The sequence below is a fragment of the Siphateles boraxobius genome, unplaced genomic scaffold (assembly GCF_051911475.1).
Source record: "Siphateles boraxobius isolate OS27281-9 unplaced genomic scaffold, OSU_SipBor_1 30, whole genome shotgun sequence".
In the NCBI taxonomy this organism is placed as follows: domain Eukaryota; kingdom Metazoa; phylum Chordata; class Actinopteri; order Cypriniformes; family Leuciscidae; genus Siphateles; species Siphateles boraxobius.
Window position 1 is genome coordinate 17,335,240 of NW_027508920.1, and position 9,400 is coordinate 17,344,639.

Sequence of the window (9,400 nt, forward strand, 5' to 3'; positions counted from 1 at the left end):
CAATCAGCCGTCCTGGGCTCTCCCCTGCTTTTGCGTCAAGCAGTGTTTGAAGAAGAGGTGCAGAGAGAAACGTAGGCAGGGAAGGAGGCTGTACTTGTGTGAAAGCCTAAAGCTGATTTTGCTGTAAGAGACAGAATCACAGGCAGATCAAAACCTCTCCTCTGAAGAAGAACCGTTACTTAAAACGTTTTAATTGGTGCTACTCCTCCAGTTCCTTGGACAGATTGTTCCTTCTAAAGCACATCCTCGCGTGTAGAAACACATCCAGAGCCAGAGAGAAGAGTTGCTAAGGTCCGTCATCTCTCCAAGTACTTTTACCTGAGATTCGGCATTCTCCAGGTAAGTGGACAAATCTTGGATTTTTTGGAATGTTCCATTGTTTTGAGTTACACTTTAAAATCCTTTTATAAATAAAAGAAAAAGTTTAGAGCAGTTGATGCGTGCATTGTTGAACCCTCCAAAAAAGGATCAAACATAGGAGCAAATGCCTCTGGCCTTTCCTTCCTTTACTGGCACACATCAGTATTCTGGTTCTGTATTACTTCTGGAAATGATCTGAAGCTTAAGGCTTCTCCCAAAGTCTCAACTGTCTGTTGCAATTGTGGTGAAGGATGCCACAAGGCATTTTCCATCTCCTGCGCAACATGTGAGTCTTATTATATAAAGTCAAATCCCAACCATTAACTGGTTTCCCAAGACAGCTGTGTTAAAGTTGAATTTTTAATCCGACACACAGTAACTAGTTTCTTTTCAGTTGTTAACTAAGGTTGGCACAACTTGACTTCACTGGAATACATTTACTTCAGCATGAACTCCATTTTGATTCCGAATAAGTCCTCTGGAAAAGCATAAATCATTAAGTAGGGAGTGTTTAGAATCTACTGTGTGCCAAATGCGCATTAGGGGAATTGATGCAAAATCCTTTCAGGATTCTGTCCGAAACTCTGAATATGCTTGTGTTTGATGCATCACTGGTGTATTCAGCCCTTTACACACCGTAATCCTTCACACATTTAACTTTCCACTGTGAGCCGCTGCTGGAAAACATGGCTCACTTTTTTCAATATACGGAAGCAAGTTATGAATGTGTGTTTGTGGACTCAGAGTTTGGCTGGGTGTGTGTAAGTGTTTCCAAAATGAGCACCAACTTTTTCCAGGGACATGCATGGACAATGCACTCTGCTTTCCCTCTGGGCTAAAAACATTTCTTAAGATTCTTTATTTGAAGGTAAAGGTAAAAGTTAGACATTCTAATGGGAGCAAGGCCTTCTAACCAAGAAATTATTAAGATGAAATATATTGTTAGAAAAAACACCTACAGCATATTCTGTATGCAATATTGTTCTAATGTTTTATTTCCTTTTCAACGTTTTGTTTTCCTGTTTTCTTTTTTTCAGGCAAGATTTTTTTTTACTAAGAAACAGAAGAAACCCAGGGCTTAAATATAACATTCTATTCTATAGCTTGCTTTATAACTCCAGCAAATAACTGTAAACCTTCAGGGCAGAACATTTGGTTGCATTACATAAATACTGTAAGCAAGAGAAGAGTGTTCACAGTCATCCCAGAGGACACGTAAACACAGCCATAAATTAACTGCAAAGGAAACTCTGAATACTCTCGCAAGTTTGCAAGATGTCACGCTGGGGACGTAAGAATGTCAAAAAGGCCCCTGAGGTGATTAGGACAGTGACCGAGGGCCTTAAGTCACTCTATCGAAAGAAACTCCTGCCCCTGGAGGAGTACTACTGCTTCCATGACTTCCACTCACCGAGTCTGGAGGACGCCGACTTTGACAACAAACCCATGGTGCTAGTGGTTGGACAGTACTCCACAGGAAAGACTACGTTTATCAAGTAAGGGTTTTTTAAGGGTTAAAACATGTCTATGGCGGTTAAGGGCTTGGATAGTGGTATTAGCCACTCGTGGTTTAGGATCTTGGGAGATATATACTCTACATTACATTGGTTGGATCTCTGTATTAAATTCAAAGGTTATTCAAATTTAAATCAGATTATTTAGTGAATGGAAATACATTTAGCTGAACTTAAACAGCAGTTCCATTGTGTTTTGTCCATCTAGTAGACATAGAAGACAAGCTTCAAGGTTATTAAAGACTTGCATGTCAACACGATAACCATGTCTTTGTTCTGTCAACACAGGTATCTGCTGGAACAGGACGTCCCAGGGAGTCGCATAGGGCCGGAGCCCACCACCGACTGCTTCACCGCTATCATGCACGGAGACGTGGAGGGGCTCATTCCTGGAAACGCCCTCATAGTGGATCCCAACAAACCCTTCCGCAAACTCAACCCCTTCGGAAACACCTTCCTCAACAGGTGAATAGATTCATACAGGCAGATGTTACACTTAGCCGCTATGTACGACATGACATGAGAGATGAAGGCGGGTTGTGTGAAAGAATGTGCCAACTGATCCATCTGCTTACACTGGGCACGCAGGGAAGATAACGGAGAAACAGTGTGTTAGTTTTTGCTCTACGGAATTTCAAGAGCCTGTGCCAAATTTCTTAGGGAGGAGGGACTTTCCTTATTTGTGGAAAACTTGTGGAAGGGAGAGATATCACAAGAGAGGGCAAAAGTAGAGCTGTAATGGGTGATGACTTAAGAGGCGTTAGAGTCCTTAAAGAGGTTCAAGAGGAGTAATTTCAAAGTTTGTATTAGCAGAAGAAAATATTTATGTTTTACGTTTTCTGAAGATAATGGATTATCCCAGGACATTGCTATGGAGTTGCTTAAGGATTGTGAACATTCTTTAGCTTGTTTCTATACGGTTGCAAGGGTGTGATTGGTTAGAACCATAGGTTAGAACCTGGTCACTTAGAAAAAGAAACAGAATACGGTATCATTCATTTAGCACAAATCATGGGGGATGCGCCCCATGTTTATTTGTTAGTTTATTTTTAATGCTTTTAAAAATGTCATGTGGTGTAACCATCAGCTAAAAAGAAATAATCTATTTTTGTTACACCTTGCATACATTTTTGTGTAACGTTTCGAGGTAAACAGATATCATGAATTTAGGCATTTATTAAATTATGAATTCATAAATATCATCACATTTGGGGACTCACACCACATGACATTTTACTACCTAAACTAATCTTGCCTTGACCTTAAAAGGTCAAATTAACTGATATTTTAAGAAACTTGACCTTGGGAAAAGGGTTTTTCAAATATTAAGAAAGTAGTGAATCAGATATTGAAATAATAATTATATATTATGCCAAACTAAATAAAATGATGATTTTTTTTCTGATATCACCCTGACATTTTTTACTTCATGCCCCTCCAAAATATAAAGAAAAAAATACATGGTCATTGTAGAAGAGGTGTATTCAAGTCATTGCATGTACGAATTGCATATTTATTTTTTTATATTTTGAATAAATTAGTACATCTGGACAAAAAAAAAGAGCATTTACCCTAACATTTAGAACAAATATCGAACCCTCTGTGTGAATGATAATGGCAGTGAAGCTTGCTTTAGCAACCTCACTTATTTGGTGAATTAAGACAATTAAGCAATGTCTGGTATTGAAATACCAGGCAGTAGTCAAAACAGTGTGAGGAAACTAAGCTGAAGTTCACGTCCAGGTCATCTGAATACCTTAGTCCTCTCATTAAGTTTGCCAAGAGAGTTTCAACATAATTAGCTTGTAGTTGTCTGTCAACACCAAAGGGGGCGCTATTTTGGGTGCCAGTGAGAGTATTTATCAGATCCAGTTTTCCCCTGTTCTCTTTAGGTGTATTTTTGCAAACATGTTTTGAGAACTTCTTTTCTCCAACTTCCTGCCCAGGGAAGCAGTCCACTCATTAAGCTCTTTTAAAGCAGGAAGAGACCATGTTTTTCTATGCCGCAGATCATTAGTGGCAAGTATTGTTTGATTTTGGCAGCTCTGGTCATTTTCCCTCAGGAAGCTCTGTGTGTTTCAAGCACCACTTCCACACAATGGACCAGCCTGGGTGGAGTGACGCTAGAAGTCTGCTTCTTGGATCACACACAACAGCTGTGATAGGAGTAATGGATCATTTTTTCAGCTTTTCTCAGGGGGAAAGTGATTTTAACTAAAGAGCTCCTGAATGTTTGATAATTGTGCTGTATCCTTTTAAGGAATCAACACCAACTGTTTTGTGCACAAGATGTAGATGAGACCTACAGTGACACTGAAGAATATTTTGGGCAGTTTTGGAAACATACACATGTTGTAAAATCATTGTATTAGTTGATGTATTAGTGGATGTATGAAGTTACACAGTTTGATATTTTGTTTAATGCTAAGACATTCATGCATTTTTAAGTGTCTAAATATTTTGGGGCAACTGTAGCTTGAAGATGAAGATGAAACATTCAGATGAAACATGTAATGCTGTATTTAACAAAATATATCAGCTTAAAGTCTGTAGCCTTGATTTACCCATTCAACCAAGAGGAAAAATGAACTTATGAAGGTTTTTTTTGTCTATCACCAAATGCAATACAAAATCTGACCTCATCTCTTTCTCTGACAGATTCCAGTGTGCTCAGCTGCCCAACCAGGTCCTGGAGAGCATCAGCATCATCGACTCCCCAGGCATCCTGTCCGGGGCCAAACAGAGAGTGAGTCGAGGTAAGGCTGACTAAAAAAGTAAGAAGAGAGGTTTGGGAGTATTTTCAGCCAAATCTCAATAAATTTCCCACTTAAAATTCAACTTCATTCAAACTGGTCTACAATATCTCTTTTATATTTAATGAGAAAATCATTAGTCCTTTACTAGTCCCCTGGGAAAACTCACAATATGCTCCAATATGTTTTTACTGCAAAAATGTAGAACATTCTGTTAAAACAGTAAAACTGAATTGACCCCATAAAGACCCAAGAGAAACTCTAGATATTTGGAACAAATTGGTTTCAACGTAAATAAAAAGGATAATACTGATCTGAGATCTTTTTCATAGTAAATAACAGATGAATAATTTCTAGGCTTTCCCTCAGAGAACATTGTTGGGTTATCTTAGCTTATCAGTGTTGCACCTCACTGGTTGATGTCTGCTTTTTCTCACATATTTTCCTGCTTCAGCATTTGAAATGACGCACAGAATGGGAAAGTGAGCCATAAAGGTGTGACAGGGAGAGGAAAGGGAAGGAATGTAAAGGAATGTTAGGGGGGGTGGAAGAGGCTCTGGACTATTCAAATGTTGTCAAAACACAACATTTGCACATAATCACCTAGATGATTGTTTAAGAGCTACGAAGATCTCAAAATTTGAAAATAGTCTGAATAGAGCACAACAGCTGGGTTCAAGAGTTATAATCCATAGAAAAGGGGTAGACAACTCTGCTCCTGGAGAGCTTCCTTTCTGCAGAGTTTATTTACAAACCTAATCAAAAATGCCTGAAAATTACAGGCAGGTGTGTTGAAGCAGGGTTGGAACTGACGTCTGCAGGAAGGTAGCCCTTCAGGAGCAGAATTGGCTACCTCTTCCATAGAGAAACAGCAATAACTCAGCAAGGGCTACCAAACCTCTAAACCTAATCAAACAAACAAGAACCAGCTAATCAAGGTCCTGAATCCTGAACGGATTACTTGAAAACAACAGGTAGGTGTGTTGGATAGTTATGGATCTGAAGTTTACAAGAAGGTAGGCTTCCCACGATACAAACCTTTCAAGACAGACCTACCATTAGCTCTAAGGATAAGCAATAGTGTATCTAATCTAAAGTGTAATCTAGCACCCATAACCCAGTGTAAGTTTACCTGAAGAGAATTTGATGTTAGCATGGAGACAAGAACAATGACCGCCCACTTCCAAATCAATCTGAATTACATAATTGTTTCTCTATCCTCTCAAACTACTTATGTATTTGTATCTGAACTTTCAAATACATTGCATTTTATATCTGTAGCCAATAGTTGTATATTGTACTATTGTCTTTGATTTGTTTCTATCATTTGCAATACTTCATGGGATTAGGTCATTTCTTTATAAAAATAAATTAAGTACATAGTCTTTTACCTTTTTTCAGATTTTCAAATACTCTCTTGCTTTGAATCACACCAGCGCTGGTGGGTCTGATCATCGCAACCTTACACACTACTGTTGTCTTCTCTTTTATTCAATTTGATGATTTTCTTCCACCTCTTTTCTCTCTTTGTAGGATATGACTTCCCAGCAGTTCTCCGCTGGTTTGCTGAGCGTGTGGACCGGATAATTCTTCTTTTTGATGCCCACAAGTTGGAGATCTCGGATGAATTCTCAGAGGCAATCGGAGCCCTCAAGGGCAATGAAGACAAACTACGTGTTGTGCTGAACAAGGCTGATATGATTGATACCCAGCAGCTCATGCGAGTGTATGGAGCTTTAATGTGGTCTCTGGGGAAAGTGTTTGGTACTCCTGAAGTTCTGAGGGTGTACATCGGGTCCTTCTGGTCTGAACCTCTTATGGTGTCCGACAACCGCAAGCTGTTTGAGTTGGAGGAGGAAGATCTGTTTGCTGACATCCAGAATCTGCCACGCAACTCAGCCCTACGCAAACTTAATGACTTGGTCAAGAGGGCTCGTCTTGTGAGGGTATGTTAATGTATAATTAATGACTTTTTGTTGGAACTGTGATATCAGAAGGTAAATGATCGAATGTAAGCACTTAAAAGGATAGTTTATGTCCACATTTACTTACCCTCATATCATTCCAAACCTTTATGACTTTTTTCTTCTGTGGAAAACAAAAGAAGATTTTCTGAATAATATCTCAGTTTTCTTTTCTGTCCCTTGGGCTGGGCATAGGTACATGCCCATATCATCAGTTACTTGAAGCAAGAGATGCCATCTGTCTTCAGGAAGGACAATAAAAAGAAGAACCTGATCTACCAGCTCCCGGTCATCTTCTCCAAGATTCAGCTACAACATCATATCTCTCCAGGAGACTTCCCCGATTGTACCAAGATGCAGGTTAGTGTAACCACTTGGCTCTTGTATTGAGGTTAAAACACTACTTTTCTTGCTTGACTATCCTTTCTGTGTTTATTGTATAGGAGCAACTAATGGCACATGACTTCACCAAGTTTAAAGCCCTTAAACCCAACCTGATGTTAATGCTGGATGAGCTGTTGTCTAATGACATTGCCAAACTGATGCCCCTTCTTAGGCAAGAAGAAATAGACGCTGGGGTCCAACCTGGGGTCCAAGGCGGGGCCTTCATGGGAACCCGTGCCGGACCTTTTATGGAAGGGGACCCCTTTAGCGAAACCGCGGTACAAAATGGTGAGGTGGGTGAGGAAGATGAGGAATGGGTAGTGACCAAGGACAAGCCCAAGTATGATGAGATCTTCTACAACCTAGCACCAAATGAAGGCAAACTAAGTGGTATTAAAGCCAAAGATTGGATGGTGAGCACACGGCTGCCCAACTCTGTGCTGGGCCGCATCTGGAAGCTCTCGGATGTGGATCGTGACGGCATGCTGGATGACGAGGAGTTTGCCCTGGCCAGCCACCTGATTGAAGTGAAACTGGATGGTCATGGGCTGCCCCCTGAGTTGCCTGCCCGTCTTGTGCCACCATCCAAGCGCCGGCAGAAAGGCTCTGATGCTTAGACAATGCAGCAATGCACATTTACGATCAACTGATCCTTGTCCGCACTTCCCGCATGTTGACCAGCTCCACAGCTGCTGCAATGCATCTCCATTCACTGTATTTTGGTGTCATTTTGTAACTCGCAATTAATGTCTTACTATGTATTCTTGGTTCAAATGCAACAATGCAAAGAATCCCAGCTGGAAGCCAAAGAGCATTGTGATAAACCAAAGACTGGTCTCAGTCATTTGAAAGGAATGTCGCATCTGTCGCCATTTTAAAATCAAATGACCTCACATCCAGAAATGCTACACACAACTCAATTCATAGAACTTATAATGGCTCCTGAACTAAGGGATAGCAAATTAACTCTTGTAGATAACAGACATTCATTTTTATAATTTAGTGTGGAAATCTATAGACTTGGCTTTACACACTTTTCAGTGTGGCTTTTAATGTTGTAGTCAACTAAATCAGAATGTAAAGTCAAGGCAAACACTCAAAACTCTGAAACTGCTTTTAAAGAAGAACTGAGGAGGCAAGTTACAAAGACTTTGTTTTTAGATTATGTAAATCATTTTACTAGAATGTTGCTGTCTATGCCTTTAAGATTGAAAAGGAGATATGCTTTATATGTGATCAGTTTTATTGTTTTCTTCCTTTTTTTGTATTGAATGATCTCTATGCATACTATGAAAGACTGTCACAAGATATATATATATATATATATATATATAAATCAATGTCATACAAGCAAAAATGTGGAGATTTCTTTCTGACTACTGTAAACAGTTGTAACATTGTAACCAATGTTTTCACAGTAAATATATTGAGCTGAATAAAGACCCTTTGTATCGTGGATCTGTTTTGTTTTATAAAAGATTTTTTTACAAAAAGAACTGCACTGAAAAAGTAGAAAAGAAGAACAAACAAATTGTCCCAACTAACAGGGCTGAGAACATGCAAAACTCAAAATAAAATTAATGGAAAATAAAACAACTCATATAGGCTAGTATTTAAATTTACCTCAGACTAACATTTAACATTTTCTCTAGACACTTTGCTATAGGGGAAAAAAGTAAATCTAAACGTTTCAAAGCCTGTTTGGTATGGTTTCTGTGGAAAGAGTCTTATATGAATCCTGAAATTTTGGGAAAGGGGGCATACTAGCAGACAGAAAGGCTGCAGTCTTGTGCACACATATGCTGTACAGTTGCTCGGTGACAGGCCAGATAAACAGTGAGTCACAGAGATCCCAGCCAAAACCCCATACCGCCATTTTCCATCCTCCAGTACAACCACCCGTTCCTCTCTTCGCTTATACTTTCCAGCTCTGCATCATTCCAGAGACTCTGTTGTAATTTTTCACACATCTTGCTCAATGCCTGTGTTTTTCCTCTTCCCACACACAATCCCACAACCTGTGAGAGCATTGCATGTGTGTAACCCTTCAGGTTTATAAAGAAAGAGAGGAAGGGTATCTCCCCGTTTCCACAATTTCGCCATGGAAAGATACACAAATGAGAAACAGAGGCAATCCACCCCTGGCTCCATTGCTAGCTGGTTTACATTGTGACTCAGAGGTGAAGAATGTGGTGGGATGGGCTTGAAGGAGTTATTAATATCTCTTTTCCTCGGGTCCGTTAGATTTTCTAAAGTCCAAGTTCAGGACTCCGATGCGGCCTCTTTATGGAAGACGTTAACATCCCCCTATTTGGACTTTTCTTCAGGGCTGGTTTCAGGCCTGAACCCTGCGAGTTTCTCTGTGTGTGTGTGGTGATAGAGTAACAGAGGCTGTGTGAACATGCAGACATTTGAGATCCACCTC

General features: G+C 39.8%; 1 protein-coding gene across 1 annotated transcript; it reads left to right on the plus strand.

The window, feature by feature from the left end:
* Positions 1 to 26: 26 nt before the first annotated feature.
* ehd2b (EH-domain containing 2b) lies at positions 27 to 8,431 on the plus strand. The gene is made up of 7 exons (XM_077248391.1): positions 27 to 339; positions 1,398 to 1,856; positions 2,163 to 2,339; positions 4,533 to 4,630; positions 6,161 to 6,573; positions 6,787 to 6,951; positions 7,035 to 8,431. Exons 2-7 carry the CDS (start codon positions 1,636 to 1,638, stop codon positions 7,590 to 7,592), a joined length of 1,632 nt encoding a protein of 543 aa, XP_077104506.1. The 5' UTR covers positions 27 to 339; positions 1,398 to 1,635; the 3' UTR covers positions 7,593 to 8,431.
* Positions 8,432 to 9,400: the final 969 nt, after the last annotated feature.

Bases quoted from the DNA above. Each gene is read 5' to 3' on its own strand.
- ehd2b (XM_077248391.1), top strand. From the start codon at position 1,636: ATGTCACGCTGGGGACGTAAGAATGTCAAAAAGGCCCCTGAGGTGATT. The intron at 1,857-2,162 runs GTAAGGGTTTTT...CTGTCAACACAG, and splicing joins GGAAAGACTACGTTTATCAA to GTATCTGCTGGAACAGGACG. The intron at 4,631-6,160 runs GTAAGGCTGACT...CTCTCTTTGTAG, and splicing joins CAAACAGAGAGTGAGTCGAG to GATATGACTTCCCAGCAGTT.